Source organism: Ips typographus, linkage group LG5 (genome assembly GCF_016097725.1).
Source record: "Ips typographus isolate SLU linkage group LG5, UJ_Ityp_2.0, whole genome shotgun sequence".
NCBI lineage: Eukaryota > Metazoa > Arthropoda > Insecta > Coleoptera > Curculionidae > Ips > Ips typographus.
The window spans coordinates 11,380,719-11,404,754 of NC_138426.1; the positions used below are offsets into that span (position 1 = coordinate 11,380,719).

General features: G+C 34.9%; 2 protein-coding genes across 10 annotated transcripts in view; both read left to right on the plus strand.

Moving 5' to 3' along the window:
* The first annotated feature begins 36 nt into the window (after window positions 1-36).
* On the plus strand, window positions 37-7,852 carry LOC145729735 (uncharacterized). Its single transcript, XM_081980615.1, has 7 exons — window positions 37-201; window positions 1,623-1,721; window positions 1,782-5,603; window positions 5,658-5,736; window positions 6,793-6,945; window positions 7,004-7,153; window positions 7,207-7,852. The coding sequence occupies exons 1-7, from the start codon at window positions 178-180 to the stop codon at window positions 7,413-7,415; spliced, it is 4,536 nt and encodes a 1,511-aa protein (XP_081836741.1). The 5' UTR covers window positions 37-177; the 3' UTR covers window positions 7,416-7,852.
* Window positions 7,853-10,876: 3,024 nt separating this feature from the next.
* The window catches only part of Ih (hyperpolarization activated cyclic nucleotide gated potassium channel Ih), an 87,740-nt gene continuing 74,580 nt past the window's right edge, over window positions 10,877-24,036 (plus strand). For 3 of the 9 annotated variants that reach the window (XM_081980619.1, XM_081980621.1, XM_081980627.1), the window contains exons 1-2: window positions 10,877-11,130; window positions 20,270-20,420. In XM_081980619.1, the coding sequence (XP_081836745.1) occupies window positions 20,350-20,420 (71 nt within the window). In that variant the 5' untranslated portion in view covers window positions 10,877-11,130; window positions 20,270-20,349. The remainder of the gene's footprint in view (window positions 11,131-20,269; window positions 20,421-24,036) is intronic. The other 6 variants (XM_081980618.1, XM_081980620.1, XM_081980625.1 and 3 more) reach the window with 4 other exon arrangements.

Here is a 24,036-nt window from a genome sequence, read left to right on the forward strand (position 1 = left end):
TATAAAAAAGAAGATTTATAGGTTAGTGTCAAATTCTTAACTAAATTTTGTTTGTTTTCAATTTGAAATTTTTAAATAATGTAAATAGAGGTTGTTTGTAGTGATTTTAAAATATAAATTATTAACTTTTTACAGAAACTAATTGTTAAAACTACACGTAATTACAGGAAGTGTATTATGGAGAAAGAAATTTTGATACCGGTAAGTACTTTGTAAACTGTAGGAAGATTGGTTCCAAATTGTCTTTAGTAAATTTAACAGTTGGTATTTTTAAAATATGCACAATTTGTGGATGCTTAACTAGTTATAAAAGTATACTCTATGTAAATGACAATTTAATTTGACAATTTAAATTGGACCTAAATAGACTAGTAGTTTTCCAAATGGCAAAGAAGTTCGAATAGGACAGACAAGTTCCTTTTCCCTTTCAGTTACGATCTGAGACAACTGTTGTGTCAATGGTGCTTCTGTATTACTCAGAGAAAAGCCTCATTTAATAAGATTATTTTAATTTGCTTATACATCCACCAGGCACTTGATTAATGTGCCCCTGATGAAGTTAACTCTATTTTACAGTACTATAGCTAAGTCAAAAATGGCTTATGTTTTACTTAATTTTAGAGAATTCCTATTAAAGGTAACATGTAGTCATCTTTATTCATATCACCATTTGGATCTACCACTGGACTGTTGTATAGATTTGGTTGCATCTGATTACATATACTGGATGTCCCACCATGAAAGACAGATATTGATATTATCAAATACCTACTAAATCTATATAGAAAAGATTGAAAATTTTGCAATATTACCTATAATGTCCAAATGCCCAATCAAGACAATTCTTAAATGTTCAGACTTTGTATTTCTGCATTTTCTTTCTAATTGAAAAGTACACTTAAATTAGGGCCTAATGGTTGAGTGTGCAGTGCATTTTAAATGTGAAATATAACACACCAAATATCAGAGTCAAGACAATAGTTAGGTAATGGTAACATTTGGGTACAATTAGGGTTAACTGCTTAAAAAAGGAAACATGTTTTATATTTTAATGAGTTATTTTCTATCTTTCAGAACAAACTAGTTAAGAAAGGAATGTTGTGTTTATTATGATGGGTTGGTTAAATCTTAAATCAATCAGTATTGATTCTCCTAAATATTTTGCTCTTTGGCTTTTAGCCTCCTATTCAAATCTCCCCTTCATTTACACTGCTTTGTCATACTTTTTAAGCAAATAACAAGTTGACATGACGGTTTTGGTTGGCATGTTTAGTGCAAAACTAGTGAATTGGCATACCATTTCAATGACTTTTGATAGAGCAGGATACATTTACAATAGTTTTGCATTAATCTTGCCAATCAAAAACTAAAAAAATAAAAGAGAAGTTAACATGTCAAGTGCGCAGACTTGAAAACTAACTGAAAAAGGAAAATGTGTCAACTGTGCAAAAGCAAATACAGCCATTTTAACAAAAATAGCTTCTATTTCCATTTACCCTGCTTACCCTAACCTTGATTTTCACCGATTTCCCAAACTTAAAAATAAAAAACTAAAAAATCCTGTTTCTCTTTTTCCCCAAAAACCTTTTTCCATTATGTATTACATAATGATGTTATTGCAGGTGGCAGAACTAAGAATTAACAATCGCAATTATCCATTATATGAAGGGGTTAACACCATAGGTCGAAACCGCCAGGCTGTTGTAAATATTGCAAACTTGGTAAGTAATACAAACTTCAGCCGCCAAAAGTTCATTAACTTGGTTTTTAATTAATATTAGAATATCAGCCAGAATCACTCAATAATTATCATCCTAGATGGAAAACAATACATCAGCGACTTGAAATCCAGCAATGGCACTTTTCTGAATGACTCTAAATTAACTCCACTGAAACTTCACCCATTAACAAATAATTCGACACTGACTTTTGGCACAATATCCGGTACTTTTGTGAGTGATGGGGAATTCTCTAATGAAGTTCAAAGTCAAACTAGTTTTGCAACTCAATCATTTTTTGAAAAGAACACGCAATTGATAGACACTAATACGACTCAGAACTTGGATCTTCACGATGCTCCAACTCAAGAATTTACTTGGTCTAGTGTTAAAAGTAAGGCTAAACTCCCTCCTGTGCCTAAGGCAGTGTTTGAAGAACCAGTAAACATCCCTTCAAACATTGAAGAAAATGGAACTACACTAAAAAAAGACCAGATAAACCATTCGAATGTTCAAGAGAATGAAACTAGCGTAACTAAAGAAATTGTAAATAATGAAAACTCAGAGACTGCTGCAAATGTTGAATTAGTCTCTCAAAACCATCTTGAAGTTGAACTAGTTGGTAATGAAGTAACAATTGAAGAAGCTCATAGCAATAATATCACTTTTTATCCTGAAGTTGAAGATAATGATCTGTCAGATTCAGTCTATTCTGGTATAGGCGTAGGTTGTGAAGAAAACACGGAAGTTGAGGTGAATGCTAGTGATGATGACCTTACGGATTGCGAGGAAGAGCCGTTTAAACATGTTACAGCTGAAGAAAGTGTTGAAGAACAAAAGAGTAGTAAACCAGTTGAGGAACCAGAAAGACCATCCTGTCCAGTGTTTCGTGACGTTGCTGATGATGATCTTACTGATTGTGAAGAAGATACAGCCAATTCTAAAAAAGATCCTGAAGCTGATGCCACAAATGAAGTTTCTGTAGTACCAAGTACTTCTTTCGTTCAGCAAGATGTGTGTGATGATGATGATCCTACTGATAGTAAAGAAGATACAGCGAATTCTAGAAAAGATCCTGAGCCTACAAATAATGCAAGTGTTCCTCTAGTAGCGAGTACTTCTTCCTTTCAGCAAGATGTAGATGATGGTGATCTTACTGATTGTGAGGAAAAACCGAAAGAAACTACAGTGCCAACTGCTTCCTTGCCTAAAAGTGTTCAAAATGATGATGATGACCTTACCGATTGTGATGACGACTTTAAACCACCCGATACAGTTAAGGAAGATAGTAATGATTCTGTGAAATTTTTGCTACCAAACACTTCTGCTGATGTAAATGAAAACAGCGATTCAGAAGACTCTGACAGCATTATTGGTGTACCAAATACAAGCAAAAAGTGTGGAATGGTGATCTCAACTCAGGACGATCCAGATAAACCATCTACTGCTGACAGTGAACAAATAAATCACTCAAGTGACGAGGTTCTTTCTTCCAGAAGGAGTCGAAAGTCCTTTATGGTTTTGTCAACGCAGGATTTCACTGAAAGTTCTGAGACTCAGGTTTATGACATATCAACTAAAGACTATACAGATTGTGATATCAGTATCCCAGCAACTCAGGATGTAACTGGTACTGACTTGGATGAAACTGATTGCATTCCAGCTACGCAGGATCTCAATCAGCGCAGTCAATCAACTGAGGAAAGTTTTAAACTTGGGCTGACACAAATGATGACTGACGATAAAGAAGGAAATCCTAGTCAAGGGTCCACAGTGGTTAATTTGAAAGAAACTGTTGTCGAAAAGGTTGAAGAAAGACATCCCAATCAAGAGTCTAACGTGAATGAGGAGGCTGACGATTCATTTTTGGCTCCTACCCAGAAATTCGTGATAGAAACTAAAAAAAGTCAAGGAGAGACAGAGTTTTACGATGGTCCTACTCAAAAAAATACTGAACCCGTTGTGGATAAGGAAGACGATGATCTGTTTTCTGCACCAACTCAAAAAGTTAGTTTTGCTTCCGTGATTGAAACTAAGAAAAGTGACGGAGAAACAGAATTTTACGATGGTCCCACTCAAAAAATTACTAGACTTTTTGCTGATAAGGAAGATGATCTGTGTTCTGCTCCAACTCAAAAAATTAGTTTTGCTTCTAGAACTAGCGAAATAAATGATACGGATTTGTTCACAGCTCCTACCCAGAAAGTTGTAGAATTATCGACACAAGACAGCGTGCTTTTGGCTCCCACTCAGAAACTTTTAACAGAAACCAAGAAAACTGAGGAAGAGATGGAATTTTACGATGGCCCTACACAGATATTTACTCGATCAATTGTGGATAAAGAAAATGATGATCTGTTTTGTGCTCCAACTCAAAAAATTCACTTTCCTAACAGAAAAAGCATTAATAATGAACTGAATGATACGGATTTTTTTATGGCTCCTACACAAAAGGTTGTAGAAGTGTCAACACAAGACGATGTGTGTCTGGCTCCTCCCCAGAAGTTTAGTGATATCAAAGACGATGATTTTTATGATGTTCCAACACAGAAAGTTAATACAGAAGCTTCAGAAAGGAAATTTGAGTTAGACGATATTTGTTCTGCTCCTACTCAAATAGTTGATGTGGGAGCTAGATCCAAGTTGTCACCTACTATACAGGAAGAAGAAGTTGCAACTGAGGATGCCGGTACAAAAATGGAGGAAGGCAAGAAAAAAGTGTTTACTTTCAAAAAAGTTCCATGCAACTTGGAGAAGTCATTATCAGAGATTATTGGTATTACCCCTGTAAAATCTAAAATAAATGATGGTGGGACAAGTATGATATTAGCCACTGAAACCTTAAAAGACCAAGAAGAAAACGTACAAAATAACGAAAATAACTTCAATGTCCCTCCTTCTGAACCGAAAGATTTTGAAAGTAATATATACAGAAAAGGGAATGAACCTAAAGAACAGTTAGCTAACCAGGTGGAAAGTGATGCTTCTTCGTTGACAAGTGTCGAAATTGTCAGGAAAGATAGTGAACCTAAAGTACCTGAGCCTGTACAAACGAATCCACCAGAACAGGATACAACAAACAATGAAAGTTCCATCAACGTCAACACCAAAATGAACCAGTCAATCGCAATTTTGGAGGCAAAGTTTCACAAAACTCGTAAAGCCAAGACTGTCTCTAAAATTGATCTGTCAGTCCCTAAAAAAAGGCACAGCATTGAACTTTCATCAGTAGCTGAAGATGCTAGCGAAGCAAGCGTTTCTGTTGAAGCAAAAAGAGGCCGTAAAGCTACGAAAACAGCTGAAACTACTTTGGAACCAGCTAAACCTAATGCTAGAAGAACTAATAGAGCTGTTAAAGCAAGTAGTACTAAACCTTCTAGTAGTAGCAGGGAAAATCAGGAAACTGTTGTGGCACCAAGTAGAAGAAGTAAACGAAAACCTTCAGCGTCTTTGGTTGACACCAATGGAAGTGTCGTTGATTCCGCTGGTAGTAGTCAAAATATCGAGATCTTGGATAGTATGAAAGAAGTTGAGGGAAATAAAGGCGAGAAGAGTAAAGCAGTATCTTTGGGTCAGAGCAATAAAAGCAAAAAAGCTGAGTCTTCAGAATCTTTGGTTGAGAGCAATGAAAAAGTTACGGAGGCTGGACCAGTTGAAGGCAACACCAGAGAAGAAACAGAGCAAAAAGTCGAACCAGGCACAAGCAGAAAAACTAGAAAAGACTCATCCAAGTCTTCTGTGGAAGTCACTAACAGTAAACCATCTAGAGCTAAAAGGAAGAAGATCGAGTCAGTTGAAAGTGAACCTGATTTGGTGGTAGAACATCTCAATTCTCCAAAAAGGCAAAAAATTGAGTTAAACCAGACTGGGTTAAGCACATCACAGGTAAGATTGTTATACGAGGAAGCGCGTTAGTTTCAAATTGATTTTCATGCACAGCGTGGAAGAAGGCAAAAACCTAAAGTGGTGTTTACTATGATGGAGAGCCCCCAATTGGAATCACTTATTAAAACCATGGGTAAGTTAAGAGGATAATAAGGAGTGGTTTAAAATCGCTAGAAAAAACTTGTTTAGCAATTATAGTGCCGTACTTACTTGCAATTTGTTTAATCTAGATTGTAGATTGTGTTGTTTTATAGATTTTTTCTTTTCGACCATTTTGTGACGAAATATAAGGTGTCAAAATACGAGTACTTGATACATTGAATTGAAATACATTCAATCTTTTACTAACTGCAGTTGGCCCAGAAATTAAACCCTTAACTTTTAAGTTAATGCCTGTAAAAAACAACTCTTAGTTATCATTTGACACAAAGACATCATCCATCCGCTTGACATGGTATTTCCTTCAGTACTGCACTATCTTCTCCTATGTTTTGATTACTACTCTCTTGTTATCATTGTTGGTTTTGTTTTTCTCGTATTGGCTCGAATTTCACTGGCTTAGAAGTCAAGAACAGCAACTGCGAAGAGATTAAGTGTTTGTCAGCCTAATGTCAACAAGTTTCCTGCAAACTGAATTAATTGATTTAACAACGAAAAGGAAGATTCTGAAAAGAAAGAAAGAGACAATTTGTCAACCTTGCAACATTTCTCGTGAATTGTTTATCATCAGTTTCTTCATATTGCTTTATTACTGTCTATCTTTTTATACTGTTCTGCCAGGCTACATGGGGCCATAGGTTTTCCACTAGAGTTTATCCTGTATTGACCTTTATGGGAAACTATATTAATTTCAAAGGGTTTTCTCACACCTTTATCGTAATTTGCATTTAATCTCGCCAACTATGCCAGAAGATTCCATTTCCAAAGGCAATGACGTCATGGTCAAACTGTTTCGTGCAATGTCACTTAATCTTTCCATTTTTGATGCATTATAAGATAAAGTTCTAGTCTTTGTTTCATGTATGTCGTGCCAAGAATTTTTATTTTTAGCTAATAAGGCTTACAAGTAATAGAATATGTTTTTTTATTAATATACAAGATACAAGTAGGTTTGCTTTAACTATATTAACGTTTTAGGTAAACTAACTTACTACATAAACAGTATTTTAGAGTGATTTTTCTTTTGCAGGAGGTAGCATTGTCGATTCGATCAAAACATGTTCAGTGTTGATCACCGAACATGTAAAAAGGTCACAAAAGTTGTTAAGCGCTATAGGGCTTGGCATACCGATTTGCTCTCCCAAATGGGTAACCGATTCGAAAAAACAACACGACTTCTTAGGTGACTTTCCCATATCAATCATCTTCCACACTACTAAAACCCCTCGAAACGATTTCAGATCCTTGGGATTACATCTTGACAGATCAACAAGCGGAGGATAAGTGGCAATTTTCGTTGAAAGAGTCCCTCAAACGTAGTAAAGACAAAAAATTGCTCGCTGACTATACTTTTAATATTCAGGTAACTAGTGCTGCTGACGTTCTTAAAGGTGTGTAACTGGTACAAAACTGTAGGTTGGTAGTTAATTTTGTGTATTTTTAGGAGCTATAGAGTCCTGCGGGGGTAAATGTATAGCAAAAATACCTTCAGCTCCTCCTGATAACTTATACATTATATCAACAATTGAGAATAAAAGTAAATACAGCAGAGTTCTTAAAAAACATTCCCAAATAAGAGTTATAGAACCTGAGGCTATTTTTGATGGGGTTTTACGACAAGAATTGCGATTCCAACGGCATATCCTAAGCTAGACTTACTCTGTACATTTATTTTAATTTTAATTGTGTATAATATGATCATTGTTAACAAACATATGTTATATTTTCTTTTATAAATTTTTGTAAAAAATTTCTTTAATCTGATTTTTCTGTGGCAAAAATTGCCAGCACGCTGATATTCCAGCTATTGTCTTATAGGGTCGCGACAGAATTATCTGGATCACACTTTAAAAGGGCGCTCCAGATTCAAATCGCATGCTGACAGGGCTTCTTCGTATATCAAGGCCGGTAATAATTGCCCTGGATCAGGAATGCGGTAAAGGTCATCCGGAAGAGTGCCTGATGAGATCTATTTTACTAATTATTGTCTCTATTCTATAATATCTAATTAAGTTTATTTTAATTAGGATTGCAATATAAATCGGAAATTCTATTTTTTATTAAATGCCATTAAAATGATTGACACACCATGTTTTATGTTATTTATGAAGCAGACTCTTAATTCTGAGAGGAGGAAGAACTATACATACAGTAAACAATTACTTGACTTTTTGATTTTCCATTGATTCCATTGATTTTCCAAGCTGAAAGCAGTTTTAAAGCCCTAAAAATAGTACAAGTTCTAAGAAAATGACAAGCTTGAAAAGTGAGTCTTTAACTCAATTTTCATGAATCTAATGTCAATATCCTGTATTTAAGACTATTTTCCAAAACTATTTCAATTCTATTACTTCTGGCCAGTTAGGGACTTTTGCTTTAAAAATTGGGCCTTCTAACCAGCGACTATTATTGCATAATTGTAATATGTAAACAGCAGAAGCCTTATTGCTGTTTGTTTTTTGATTACCTCTTACTCTGTTTACACATTGAACCAGTATACTTGTTTTTAAAACTCACACAGTGCATACTGAATTTTCATTAGATTCTAAAACGTCAAGAGTTTTTATGGTTTCGGTGCTGTATAGCTTTGAGCGTGCACAATTTTCCTAAAATGCCTGAAATCTATTCATATAATCCGTTTTTGTTCCGCTTGGAATCAGAATTACTCGGTGATTTTTGCCGATTAGTTTCAGTATTATTACAATCGGTGTACTCTATTGAAAATATGGTGAACCACATGTAATTATAAGGGAAAACTAATTTAGTTTTTTATTCTAAAGTGGGTTCTCAATCATCGTTTCGACACAAATGTGTTTGATTGTGTTCTCTTGGAACGTCCAGCCTTTTTTTACTCTGGAACTTTTTGGTCCTTCGAGCCGGATATAAACCAGCGATCTATGGATATCAATATGTTCCAGTCTCTTTTTCGTCTGGAACAATCGAGAACATGATATTATCTGTTGATTGCTACAAAATCGTTTCACTGTGTGTTAGCTGGCAAAAGCTTTGGAGGGCTCAAACCGGAGAACAAAACCTCCTCAACCTTCAGCATACAACGAGGCGTAAGACAAGGGTGTATTTTATCTCCTTTATTGCTATTGAACATTTATGGTGAATTACATTGGTGGCAGATGAATAAATAACCTTTGTTATGCCGATGACTTGTCTTGACTGGCAAGAGAACGGGACTAATATCGATGGACTGCAATTTACGATTTGCCGACGATATTGTGGTCGTTGCCAGCACAAGTGAAGATCTGAAAAACATGCTATCATGAGTACAGAAGACATCCAGGTGACTGTTAACGACCAACCCCTGAAGGGTGTCTCGGAATATGATTACTTAGGCCACAAAATTCAACTTGGCAAAGAAAATCAATCTTCTGAAATCACAAGAAGAATAGGCCTCTCCTGGGCAGCCTTTGGCAGACTAGGATTTATCCTTAAATCTAGTGAATTTCCTATAAATTTGAAAAGGAGAGTGTTTGATGGATCTCACATATGGACTAGAGACAATGGCAATTATCCGCAATTTTGCCAATAAACTGCAAATTACCCAACGAGCAATGGAGAGGGCTATGATAGGAATCACTCTAAGGGATAGCAACGAGGAAATTCGTAGAAGAACTAAAGTGACAGATGTTCTAAGGCTTGTGGCACAACTGAAATGGAGATGGGCTGGTCATGTGGCAAGGCAGGACGACCACAGGTGGGCACATAGGATACTAGTTTGGCGCCCTAGAGAGACCAAACGGAACATTGGTAGGCCCCAGAGACGATATCCAGAATGTTGCAGGAAGGAATTGGAAATAGAAAGGCGTGGAGGGATTTGGAAGAGGCCTACATCCAGGAGTGGATAAATACAGGCTGAGAAGAAGATGCCGATGACACTACACTTATAACAAAGGACGAACAGGAAATGGCTGAACTTATTGAAAGAGTGGAAAGAATAACAAGTCTGTATGGGTTAAAACTAAATCGACAAAAAAACTAAGTTAATGACATTGTCGAGGCACTTATCTTGCTAATAGCATTATATGAGGCAGAAACCTGGACCTTGAAGGCCACAGGCATTGCTAAACTGGAGAGCTTTGAAATGTGGGTCTGGAGAAGGCTTTTAAGAATTCCTTGGACTTGCTCACAGAACCAACGTGTCAATATTAGAAGACTTCAAATTAATGTAAGACTGAAGTTTTTTGGACATGTGAGCAGGAGAAAGGATGACAATTTGGAAAATCTTGTGATACAGGACCAAATAAAAAATTTCACAGGAAATTCACTCCTGGACAAGTAAACGACTAGAGAGAGAGAGACGACTCAATTGTGGGGCATTTAGGCTAGTTTGGAGCAAACCTCCAAAACGTCTGAAAAGGCATAATAGGACAAAACAGGCATTAGCCTACCTATATGGACACCCATATTAGAAAGAAAGAAGAAGAAGGCACACTCCTTTTAGTTCTCACATTAGAATCAATAATGCTGTTATTCTATTAAAATAACTCCCACGCAAATGAAGCGTATTACTTGCTGGCGAAGCGGTTCTAAAAAATAAAACTGACCCCGACAACCTTTCCAGATTTCCATTAATGGGTAATTCATGTTTCCGGACCTTTTTTTCTAAAAAAGAGCCAGCGTTATATTACTACATTAAACCTTGGCTTGGAAAGTCGATAATTCCGACTCCGCATATTATGGGGAGGCTTATAAATAAATATCATTGAATACATGAAGGCCGAAACGTATATTTGCATATAAAAACTCACGCAATCCCTCGGAGAGAGAGAGGGTGACTAGGCGGTTTATTACGAGATATACACAATTTTGTGTTTATCTCGGTATAAATAAATAAAAATTTTGATCTAAAAATGATATAATAAAATTCTCGTAATAATTAAATCGCCATAAAACGGTCAGTACAGACAACCCCCCCTTTGATCATTAAAACACGTATCCGTCCGGCCATTAATCCTCCCCAAAGGACTTCGCCCAAAAACGGGAAATCTTTAGGGTGACGTCACGGACAGGCGCGCACAACCGTTCCGGCACGATTGCGCAGTCGGTTGGATGAGGTGCGAAAGCGGACGAACGAAGTTAGTACAAAAGGAACACGTGCCGACGCGGTTTCGTCATCGTGGCGCGCTACAATCTCGCCCGCCTGGTGGCCGCCCGGCACGCCATCTGGCGACTGCGACGGACCGGGTCACAGCCGGAACATCCCACCGACACGGACTCGTATGTAATGTCAATTTAAAACCAGCACCCACTGTACACGAAGGACTTGCAAATTGTCAGTTACACGGTTCGTTTCTAGTGTCAATTTTGTACCAGTTAGTCGCAAATCACGAAGAACTACTCTGGAGTCTAAGCGGTATTTAACTTGAGAGTTACATAATAACTAAGGCCGTCGGCTTTCTTTTCTGCTTTTTTCTTTTTAATTTTTATGATTTTTCAACAATCCTCCCATTATGGTGAATATCTTCACTGTTTACTGTGTGTCGCTAGCTTCAGAAGTAAGGAAAATAGACTGAACTGTACATAGTAGAAGCCTTCCTAGTCACGACAGTACACGGTGACCAACTAAGAATGCAAGGTACCTTTTTTGGAAAACCATTGTAGAGACTCGCGGCAAAAACCAAGTGAAACACAGCAAAATATTTTTGTTATTCCAGCGCTGCCACATCTACATGAAGTGGCAACAAAGGATTTTTTGTTAGACAACCCTAATATCTGATATCATTTTTTGATTCTGCTACTTGATCTCGACAATTTTTGTTCAGAAGATTTTGTCGTTTTTGAGATATTTACCATTAAACGTTGAACTTTTCAATATTTAGAAGGCTGTAGCAGCAAAGTTAGGACAAAACGAGATAACAAACCACTTTCTTAGATTCCCCTTCTACAGTATACTTTTGCCCTCATCAGATGGCCAAAGTATTCCAGTTTTCTTTACCATGAATGTGACTTCTTATTGTTTGCCGATTCTTCTTAGTACTTCTTCGTTTGTGACGTGATTCTGCCAGGATATTCGGAGAACACGCAGATATATCCACATTTCAAACATCACATCAACAACATCATAAGTTGTTCTGTCATGGTCCATATGCTTCTACTCCATATACCAAGACTGTGAATATGTAACATTTTTTCAATCTAATTTTTAGTGGTAGTGAGATGTTTCTTCCTGTAAATATGTCATTCATTCTAACCAAAGTTGATCTTAATTGCCTTCTCAATCCTGGATTTGATGTCTATGGTTATGTTCCATGAATTGTAGACAATTCTTCCTAAATATGTCTATTTTCCAACGTGCTCTATGGGTTTAGTGTAAGTCTTTCTACTACTATTCGTTAATGCACATCCACTTTGTTTTTGAGATATTTAGTTTTAGTCCGAATTCCTCAGATATATCAGACACCTTCTGTGATAGACTCTGAACATCTTCAAGACTACTAGCTATGATGGCAGTGTCGTCTGCGTATCTAATGTTATTAATAAGTTCGCCTGCTACAGCCTGTAAAATATCGAAAAATACAAAATTTAGAGAGATACCTATCAAAACAACAATTGTTGAGATGAACGTTTACTAGAGTTGCCAAACAAAAATCCGTTGTTGTCACTGATTTCATGTAAAGCTTCTCTGTTAGATAGTTTCCCAACTACATTACCTCGCTTTCATAGTTGGCCACCCGGTACACTAAACAGTAGTTTTATTAATAATAAATGATGTAGCAGCACAAAGGGTTTGCAACATGCAGTATAATACAAACAACAAAAAATGCCAAACATGATGAGAAAAAATGAAAATTATGTCCGTTACGTGCTCAAACTCAGAAGCATTCTCCTTAAGACTTTAGTGCATCTATGGTCTTCCATCCCTGAATTTCCTGGATTGTAATAGAGAATAATGTGTCCTCCAACCAATTGCAAGATACAAACAATGATGTAATATCATAATATATAAATGTTGTTGTCTCGAAACTCCAAAATTTGACTGGACAATCAATTTTCAAGTAATTCAGACACTTTTGGCCTTGAAAATTGACTCGACTCCAAATTCTACTGGAAAGTCAATTTCAAATCATACAGACACTTTTGGGCTTAAAACTGACTTTAAACTCCAAAATTTCATTAGAAAGTCAATATTCCAGTGTAATTTAGATACTTTTAAACTGTAAAATAGTCTTGAAACTCCAAAACTTGACTGGACAGTCAATTTTCAAGTAACTCATACACTCTTGGTATTAAAAATTGACTCAAAACTCCAAAATTGGACTGGAAAGTCAATTTAAAATTATTCAGACACTTTTGGGCTTGAAAACTGACTTTAAACTCAAAAATTTTACTACAAAGTCAATTTTCAAGTAATTCAGATACTCTTGGATTTTAAAATAGTCTTGAAACTCCGAAATTTAACCAGAATGCAACTTTAGATAGTTCAAATACTACTGGACTTTAAAATTGTCTTGAAACTTAAAAATTTGACTAGCATATCAATTTTCAAGTAATTCAGATATTTTTAAACTGTAAACTAGTCTCGAAACTCCAAAACTTGACTGGACAGTCAATTTTCAAGTAATTCAGACACTTTTGGCTTTGAAAATTGACTCAAAACTCCAAAATGGGACTGGAAAGTCAATTTCAAATTATTCAGACACTTTTGGGCTTGAAAACTGACTTGAAACTCCAAAATTTTACTAGAAAGTCAATTTTCAAGTAATTTAGATACTCTTGGACTTTAAAATAGTCTTGAAACTCCGAAATTTAACCAGAATGCAACTTTAGATAGTTCAAATACTACTGGACTTTAAAATTGTCTTGAAACTTAAAAATTTGACTAGCATATCAATTTTCAAGTAATTCAGATATTTTTAAACTGTAAACTAGTCTCGAAACTCCAAAACTTGACTGGACAGTCAATTTTCAAGTAATTCAGACACTTTTGGCTTTGAAAATTGACTCAAAACTCCAAAATGGGACTGGAAAGTCAATTTCAAATTATTCAGACACTTTTGGGCTTGAAAACTGACTTGAAACTCCAAAATTTTACTAGAAAGTCAATTTTCAAGTAATTTAGATACTCTTGGACTTTAAGATAGTCTTGAAACTCCGAAATTTAACCAGAATGCAACTTTAGATAGTTCAAATAGTACTGGACTTTAAAATTGTCTTGAAACTTAAAAATTTGACTAGCATATCAATTTTCAAGTAATTCAGATATTTTTAAACTGTAAACTAGTCTCGAAACTCCAAAACTTGACTGGACAGTCAATTTTCAAGTAATTCAGACACTTTTGGCTTTGAAAATTGACTCAAAACTCCAAAATGGGACTGGAAAGTCAATTTCAAATTATTCAGACACTTTTGGGCTTGAAAACTGACTTTAAACTCCAAAATTTTATTACAAAGTCAATTTTCAAATAATCCAGGTACTATTGGACTTTAAAATTGTCTTGAAACTTAAAAATTTGACTAGCATATCAAGTTTCAAGTAATTCAGATATTTTTAAACTGTAAAATAGTCTTGAAACTCCAAAATTTGGCTGTACGGTCAATTTCAAATTATTCAGACACTTTTGGGCTTAAAACTGATTTTAAACTCCAAAATTTCACTAAAAAGTCAATTTTGAAGTAATTCAGATACTCTTGGACTTTAAAATAGTCTTGAAACTCCAAAATTTGATCAGAAAGTTAATTTTAGGTAATTCGGACAATTTTGGACTTTAAAATTGATTGTCTTAAAACTCCAAAATTTGACTGGAAAGTGAATCAAGTGATTTCAAGTTATTAAGGCAGTTTTTGGGCTTGAAAATTGATTTGAAACCACAAAATTTGACTGGAAAGTCAATTTTTGAGTAATAACTAATTAATTAATCAATTATTATTATTAATTCAGACACTTTTGGAGTTTAAAATTGTTTTGAAATTCCAAAATTTGATTGGGAAGTAAATTTTCATGCAATTCACTTTTGAACTTTAAAATGAAAATAAAATTTCTAATTTGACCAAAATTTTCCTACGCTTTTCCAGAAAATCGTGAATAACTCGCTTATATGCACCATCCTGTATATATGAGCCATATGACAAAAGAAAACTAATAAATGGTGCTCTCACGTGACGTTGAGCAAACACGGAAAAGTTTCCCGGTTCGGCCGCTAGAGGGCGTCAAAGTTGACCTTGGTTTTTTGTAGTTTTTGCGACATTTTATGCCATTTGTAAAAATGTAATTTTTTAAGGATGCCACGCACTAATAATCGTAAAAATTGACATAATTTGAAATTCATTCCAAATTTGAACGTTGTAAGGTTTCGAAACGTTAGCCTTTAGTAAGTAGGTCCATTATAATTCGCTGGGGAAACTCGATTCTCCAAAATCATCTTTCGTCAATTACAGGCTTTCTATAAGTTTGCCAGGTTGAAACTTGTGCACTTCGATCGTATGCTCTATAGTTTGGCTAATTTCCAGTTTGATAGCCGACGCTGGTGGAATTATCTGGCTTTTCTCTGAACAGATCTTAACCGTAATAACCGCATTTTCTTTTCGGGTTTTCCGACATGCTCGTTTACCCAGAACTTTTTATCACCAGTCCTTCGGGAAGTAAAGTAAATCGGGAAGCTTTTTGCTTAATCCAATAAATGGACTGGTTCATTCTGTTGTCTTATTTCCTTATCCGACCATTATTGAAATTTCTTCGATTTTAGTGGTTTTCACTTAGGTGATATTTCGCCCTAAAACTTTTCCTTCAATCACATTGAGTGAAAAATGTGTGTTAGGAAATGAACAGTTTATGTAGATTTGTTGGTGAAAAAAGGTAACACAAATTCAAAAGTACTTAACATGTAAGTAATCAAAACAATCAAACAAATCAAGAATATGAAAAAAGTACAATAATAAATCAAATCATAGATTATTTGTAACTAAGATGTATATGCTTGGTCTGATTACTGATGAATGATAATAATATAAGTAATACTAAGTAATTTCCTTTAACTTTTGTTACACATAGTGACTCATCTTTGAATGTGGTGTAGAAAGTTCATATTAATTACTAATAATAAAATTTAGTTCTCAAGAGAAATTAATAATAACTTTTAGTGAGAAATTAGAAAGCAATCCTCACTTTGCCGTATACTTCTGTGTTATTTTGACTTTGTAAGAAATTGTCGAGAACATCATCATTATTTGTACCTAGATTTCCGCATAGATCCGAATTTAAGCGTTCTTCATTTCATAGATTAACTTTAAAAAGTATCTTTCCAGTATTTCAAAATTATACTTTAAAAGAAAATTGATAAGTATCTTCCTTCTATTCCAGTAAAGAGCATTGGAAGCAGAGCAACTTGTGTTGTTTTCAACATTCTATGCAGTTATTATCTTAAAAGGAAACAATTTATAATATATACTTATATTATATATAACTTTCTGGATAGAACCAAAGTTGTATTCCTTGCACTGTACCTACAAGAATAGGACACCTATAGGACCTGGTGGAGTTTCTTTATCTTTTTGCTTTGATCACTTTTTTCCTTCATTCATTTTTAACTGTTCCAATAGCTCCAGTATTAACATCCTTCTCGCATTCCTTTACCTCCTCTACTACTTCCTTACCAAACTCACATGTGTCAATCTGTGTTTGGCCAAGTACTCTTTTAGGTTGAGTAACTGTGTCCTTCTAAAACGCAACGGCAATCTTTCCTTTCCAATCTTCTTACACCCCTCATACACTTTTTTCCCATTTTTTTCCGTTTTTCGAACTATTCCTACTCCTCTTGTCCATCATTCCCCATTCGTTCGCTGTCTTCTTTATTCTCTTTCTGTACCACAATTCATCCGAATATGCTTTCAGTCCCATTTTTCTTGCGTTGCCCACTAGTATTGCTTTTCTCTTTTTCACTTAATTCCTACACATTTCCTGTTTAACTGTGACACTTTTCTTGTCCTGTGGACTCTCCCCAACACTCCACACTCCCTTATCTCTCTGCCAGCTTAGCTGTGAGGAATTTTCTTTTAGTGACGTGTATTTTACAATTTCAGTTGTTACAACTGTTTAAATTTAATTTGGTAAATTATCACAGTTTTTCCTGTCACGTGACTGTTTTGACAAGTGGCAACTGGCTTGCAGTGTTGCAAGCTCAAAAATTGGATTATCAAAGAAAAGTAAAAATGTCTCTTACAATTTCAGCTTTTGCAACTGTCTAAAATTGATTTAGCAATTTTTTAAAAGTTTAACTACATTTTAAAAGTCACGTGACCGATTGTATAAAATTAATTCAGCGTTTGGCGCGACCGGAATATAAAAGAAAAAATTAAAATAAAAAATAAATTAATACCCAATATAACTGCAAAAAATGCATTTGAAATCAGAAAAACGTGATTTATCGATTGAGCAAATAAAATACAGGGTGTATTATTTAAAATAATCAAAACATATGTGTCAAAAGTTTGACAAGTGATTGACGTATGTCAATTCTGAAATCAATTTAGGAAAAATACTGCAACTTTGCTAATTTAATAAACTAAGCTCTCAGATCGAAACTAACCGAGTTAGCGGTTGAATAAAATATCATCCAGTACCAGTGTTGCCACGTCAAAATGTTTAATATCGGTAGAATAATCGGTCAAAAAACGGTAGATAACAGTAGATCAAACTATCGAGTAAAATACTTCAAAAATTCAGATTTTCACAACTGTTTTTTAAGTTTTGATATTAGTGACAGATATCACGTGGTTTTAGAGTATAATTTAGCTAGACAGTCACGTGACTACTGTTTGACAGTTTTGACGTTAGTGACAGTTGTAACGCGGTTCTAGAACACTATTCAACTAGACGGTCACGTGATAATTGTCAAAATAACTGTCATAAATCTCAGGAGCAGGTTTCGTTTTGAAAACTTTGTTAAACTTTTGCAGATTCTAGGCAATTTGATTTTCGAGGATAATTTAGTTAGGCACGTGACCCACTTAGAGTAAAAACATGACAGTTGAAGTACAAAACTTAGTAGTTAGTTTGACAGGACAGTTAAGGACAAAATCGCTGATAAAATTAACTTAAAGTAAGAAAATTAATGTTTTAACCACATTTTTGGAATTCTCATTAAATTATCCATTGAATTACGTGAAAAAGCACTACAAAATTTGGTACAGTCAGTGAAGAAAACGGTGTCAAAGTTTGAAATGCCAGAAAGACAGTTTAAAAGAACACTCAGGGACAAAATCGCTTGTAAAACCCACCACGAGTGAGAAAATTGCTGTTTTAAGCACATTTTTGGAATCTTCATTAAATTTCCTTTTCAAAACCTAAACAAAAACCGTACAAAATTTAGTACAGTCAGGGAGAAAAGCGGTGTCAAAATTTGAACTGCCAGAAACACTGTTTGAAAGAACAGTCAAGGAACAAATCGCTGATAAACCCACACTCGAAGTAAGAAAACTAATGTTTTAAGCACATTTTTGGAATTCTCATTAAATTTCCTGTTCAATAATGTGAAAAAACATTACAAAATTTGGTACAGTCAGGGAGAAAAGCGGTGTCAAAGTTTGAACTGCCAAAAGTCAACACTGTTTGAAAAAACAGTCAGAGACAAAATTGCCTGTAAAACCCACTTGGAGTGAGAAAATGACTGTTTTCAGTATATTTTTGGAATTCTCATTAAATTTCCTATTCAATAACCTGAAAAAAACACTTAAAAATTTAGTACAGTCAGAGAGTCAGAATTAGAACTGCCAGAAACACAGTTTGAAAGAACAGTAAGGAGCAAAATTGCCTGTAAAACCCACTTTTGAGTAAGAAAATGACAGTTTTAATCACATTTTTGGAATCCTCATTAAATTTCCTACTCAAAACCTAAAAAACCGTACAAAATTTAGTACAGTCAGGGAGAAAAGCGGTGACAAAATTTGAACTGCCAGAAACACTGTTTGAAAGAACAGTCAAGGAACAAATCGCTGATAAACCCACACTTGAAGTAAGAAAACTAATGTTTTAAGCACATTTTTGGAATTCTTATTAAATTTCCTGTTCAGTAACGTGAAAAAACATTACAAAATTTGGTACAGTCAGGTAGAAAAGCGGTGTCAAAGTTTGAACTGCCAAAAACACTGTTTGAAAAAACAGTCAGGGACAAAATTGCCTGTAAACCTACTTTAGAGTAAGAAAATGACAGTTTTAATCACATTTTTGGAATCCTCATTAAATTTCCTATTCAAAACCTAAAAAACCGTACAAAATTTAGTACAGTCAGGGAGAAAAGCGGTGTCAAAATTTGAACTGGCAGAAACACAGTTGGAAAGAACAGTCAGGAACAAAATCGCCTGTAAAACCCACTTGGAGTGAACAAATGACAGTTTTAAGCACATTTTTGGAATCCTCATTAAATTTCCTATTCAAAACCTAAAAAACCGTACAATATTTAGTACAGTCAGGGAGAAAAGCGGTGTCAGAATTAGAACTGCCAGAAACAGTTTGTAAGAACAGCCAGGGACAAAATTGCCTGTAAAACCCACCTGGACTGAGAAAATTACTCTTTTCAGCACATTTTTGGAATTGTCATTAAATTCAATTCAAAATCATCATCCAATAACCTGAAAAAACACTATAAAATAAATCACGTGGATTTGACAATATGCAGTAAATAAAATGTTCCACAACTCACATAATAATGGTAATGTTATTAAATACGGTAGGTTATACAGTGTGTCCCTCTTTTCATGAGTTCCCAGTTAATAATGCAAATTTCTTTAAATTATGGTGATTTTAACGGTAGACCTGGCAACATTGCCTTGTACATAAATTTTATATTTTATTGCAATAATGCAATGAGAAGAGCATCCTATGGGTTGATCTTAGTAGTAAGATATTTAGAAGATAAAGTACACAAAAAGACATATTTTTCATTGTATCACCATGTATAAAGCACTCTTTATACAACACACATCTTGTTGATCGAACATTCTGAATATAATTGTTTAGTTCTAGAGTGACTTTCATTCCGCTACACGAAAACTAAACGTTAATATTTTATTGAATCCCACATCAAAAATAACCTTTTATAAACCACTTAATTTTCCCATGTCGTTTATCAGCTTACATCAACCGTTAAATCGTATTATTTAGGGTGTACATTAAAGGATGAATTAAAATTCCCTTATATAGTAGGCTTGATTGATCCTGGACCTTTTATCCCAGATTTACTATATTCAGTTTGATTGAGTATGTTCCAGACACACGTGAGCAATGCGTCAAGTCACAGCCTTTGCATTAATGAAACTGTTACTAAACCAGCTTAATTAGTAGAGTGATTAATAGCTTTGTTCTGTACGTATGTTCTGGATTCTTAATAACAATTGCGAAAGCGTGAATATTCAAATTCGGGATATTCTAGCGTTGACGATATTGCATATACTAGTTGCAAGTCCTTTGGTTACAGTCGATGCTCGCGTGCACCAGTATTTGCTTTACCAAATCGTTACACGAAAATGCTTCTTCTTCAATCTTTTGCACCCCAATTTAGAGACCTAGTTTGGTACTGATGGACGATCCAGTGACTAGTGCAGTGTTGATGCGGTGCGCCGATCTCCGACGAGACCTCAGATGATCATTTCCTGTTTTATGCCTCACTCAGTCGATACTTCTCTTCGGCAGCCGTCCAGGCTGCTAATCAGGTCGGCTGATCTGATTTTTTTTATATACTCTTAGTATTGCTAGTTTAGTCTTTTTTTTATCGTTTTACCTCTTCTAGTTCATTTAGATTTACAGGTTGCTGGTGATTTGTTCAGTGTAAGATATTGACAAGTCGAAGAGAATCATTTTGCTTACAAAAGTCTCTCAAAATACCTCAAAGTAGACTTGACTTGGTTACATAGATTCAATCCATCTTGTCTTAGTTTACATACGTTAAAAGTTAGTTTAACCTGCATGTATTGAAAATATCAGAATGGTGTTGGTATTGTTGAGTTTTTTAGTCGTTGCAGAATTTGCCTGATTTTCTTTAATATAATCAAACAGAGACTTAGAAATTCTTACTTTTTTTAATGGAGCATGAACTACAAAAAGGGTTAGTATATTAGAGCGTTGAAGTCAGACATATTGTTGCCGAAGAAATATACAAGTTAACAAGTGTGCAGGAGAACCAGCTCCAAGATATAGAGACTCTGTGGAATAACATCAAGAATATCATTGTGAACACGTGTAAATTACATCTCCGCGAGACCCTTAAACCCTTAAAAACAAGTGGATGACAGATCACATTCTAACCCTCTAAGCAGCGAAGACTGGCGAAACAAAACTGACAAATATAAAAAAATGCAAAAGGTCACAAGAAGGGAGATCAAAGAAGCCAAGCAGAGATGGATGGAAGGAAGAAACTGTGCAGAGATAGAGGATCTTTGCTCCAAACATGATATTTTTAATACGTACAGAAAAGTAAAGGAGGTAGCTGGAGTCCACAGGAAGAGAACGACTATGTCACTTACAAATGATAGTAACCAACTAATTTTGGAAAAACAAGAACTAAAAAACTTGATAGCCAATCAAAAAATAAGTTGACTTGCATTGTGTCATTTTTCTGAAAATTGTTTCCTAAGGAAGATCCAGTCCTCCAAATTTTAATTTAAAAAATCGTTTTATATTTTAAAACTGAACATCCAAGACTTGTGAAAGTCCAAATTTGTACTGAATAGTCTAAAAACTTTTTTACTACTAGGAATGGTCTTATGATTCGCTTTCTCAGACTGCCATCCTGGTTGAGTGTCTGAAACTGGCATTCAAGAACTAAAAAAAGTCCGGAAATCAAGACAAAGATTGTATTGTGCATGAAACTCATTTTTTACTACTAAAAATAGTATAAAAGTTGACTTTTAATGCTACAACGGACCTTACTAGGACTAAAGAGAGTCCAAAAGTATATTTTCAAGACTTTAATTGATGTACAACTTAATTTTCTGGACTGGACAACAAGTCTAGAAGTAAATTAAATTTTCGGACTATTTTATTTCTAAAAATTAGTTCTCAAGACTATTATTGTAGCATTTGGTACCAAAATTTTTTACTTTTATTACTGAATAAACTTGACTTTTGGAAATAGTCTTAAACTCGATTTTTCAGTCTTAAAAAGCACTAAATTGAAAATCTGAATTTCTTAGAGATGCTACAATTTATTGCACCTATGAGTGTAGAAGTCAATTTAATAGTGAAGAAGCTTGAAATAACATTTTCAAGATTATGGTCAGTGGACAAACTAGCTTTTAGGCCTGATAAGTCAAAAACTTTGTAAAGATAGTCTTGAAACTCGATTTGAGGCACTGAAAACAGCCTTAAAACACTAAAAACAGTCTAGTTTATTAAGAAATACCCGAATTTTTAGCACTGAGGTGTCTAGAAGTCGATTTAATAGTGACAAAGCTTGCCATTTTAAGTCTATGAAGAATGTAAAAATTGTTTTTTAAGTTTGCTATGTCAATAACTTGGTGAAGATAGTCTTGAAACTCGATTTTCCAAGCTGAAAGCAGTTTTGAAGCACTAAAATTAGTCCAGAATTCGAAGAAAATGAAAAGCAAAGTAAAAAGCACGAAAAGTTCACAATTTTCATGAATCTAATGTCAATGTCCTGCATCTAAGACTATTTTCAAGACTAAAATATTGAAATTTGTCTTCAAATTATGAAAACTTACTTCAAATGCAAATTTTAAGCTTCTGATGTCACTTTTCATTAGTTCAGTTACATTTTGGGGTTCAAGTCAATTTTTAAGGTTTAAATGTATGAATTTGTAGTAACAAATTCTTGAAAAAGTAGTTTTTATGTCTACAAGTCAATTTTTAGTCTCTCGATTTGCATGAAAACTGGTAACAAACACAATTTTTAAGCTTCTGAAATTTTTATCTTTTCTAATTCAATTTTCAAAACTAAAGTCTTTTAGTTTGTCTGGAAACTATGAAAACTGGCTACAATAATATTTTTTAAACTTCTTAAGTGAATTTTCCGTTTCCAAGACAATTTTTAAGTTGGGTTGGGTTAGTTTTGGGTCTTTGACCGTAATAACGTGTAATAAAGTGCTTGTTCCAAATTTGATCGATATTGCTCCAACGGTCTGACAGTTATGAGAAAAAAAAACGATTTTTTAAACAGAAATTTGAAGGACTGTATTTTCCTTAGGAAGCACTTTTCAGGAAAATGACATAATGCAAGTCAATTTATTTTTTAATTGGCTATGGATTGGTGAATTTAGATGACATTTAAAACTGGACCACCCTGTATAGAGGCCAACTTTAAAGATCATTGAGCTGATGCGGTATACGTGCATGAGGGCATGGGACCAACTATTCTTAAATCCGAGGTGATACATGCATTCTCTATATGACCTGACGAGATTCCGACCGAGGCTCTAAAGCTCATTACAGAGGAAAATATTGGCTTCGTAGTTAAACTGGTTAATAGTATCTATGAGACAGGTGAAATTCCATCTGACTGGTTATAATCAACCTTTGCTCAAAGCATTCCTACGTATCATTCACGCTCGCATCAGATGTAGATGCAAGGAAGATCTAGCTGATTCTCAATTTGGATTCAGAAACGCTTTCGGAACACGTGAAGCACTTTTCGGAATGAGCCTTCTCCTCCAAAAATGCGATCAGCGAGGGTGGTATACTGTCTCCCTTACTCTTCAACCTATATTCTGATCAAATATTTAAGGAAGCATCGGAAGGAATATCACACCTCGGCATCAAAATAAATGGAGAGCCAATAACAACAATCAGATATGCTGATGATACAGTGATTTTGACAATCGAGGGACTACAGTTGCTTAGAAACAAAATCAGTGACGTGGGAGAGACACAAGGTCTAAAAATCAATCTAGGACAGACCAAATTTATGATATTCAGCAGGCAACCAATGGCACTACCCTAGAACTTAATGGAAGCCAAATTGAACGTGTCTCAAAGTTCAAATACCTTGTTACAGAGGATCTAAACCTGGACTGCGAGATAAAGTGCCGAATAGAGATTGCTCGGGCAACTTTTGAGATCTTTTCTGTGCAATGACAACCTGAATCTGATGTTAAGACAACGCATGGTTGAATGCTATGTATGGTGGGTATTGCTGTACGGAATAGAGACGTGGACTCTGAAAGTCAGGACAATGAACCAACTGGAGCTTTCGAAATGTGGCTTCACAGAAGAATGCTTCGTATTCCGTGGACACAACATGCTACAAACGAGAATCTCCTACGAAGAGCAAACACTGAAAGACAACTCATTTACACAACTCTGATATTATAGAGA

Bases quoted from the DNA above. Each gene is read 5' to 3' on its own strand.
- LOC145729735 (XM_081980615.1), top strand. From the start codon at position 178: ATGGAGAAAGAAATTTTGATACCG. The intron at 202-1,622 runs GTAAGTACTTTG...ATGTTATTGCAG, and splicing joins AGAAAGAAATTTTGATACCG to GTGGCAGAACTAAGAATTAA. The intron at 1,722-1,781 runs GTAAGTAATACA...AATTAATATTAG, and splicing joins TTGTAAATATTGCAAACTTG to AATATCAGCCAGAATCACTC.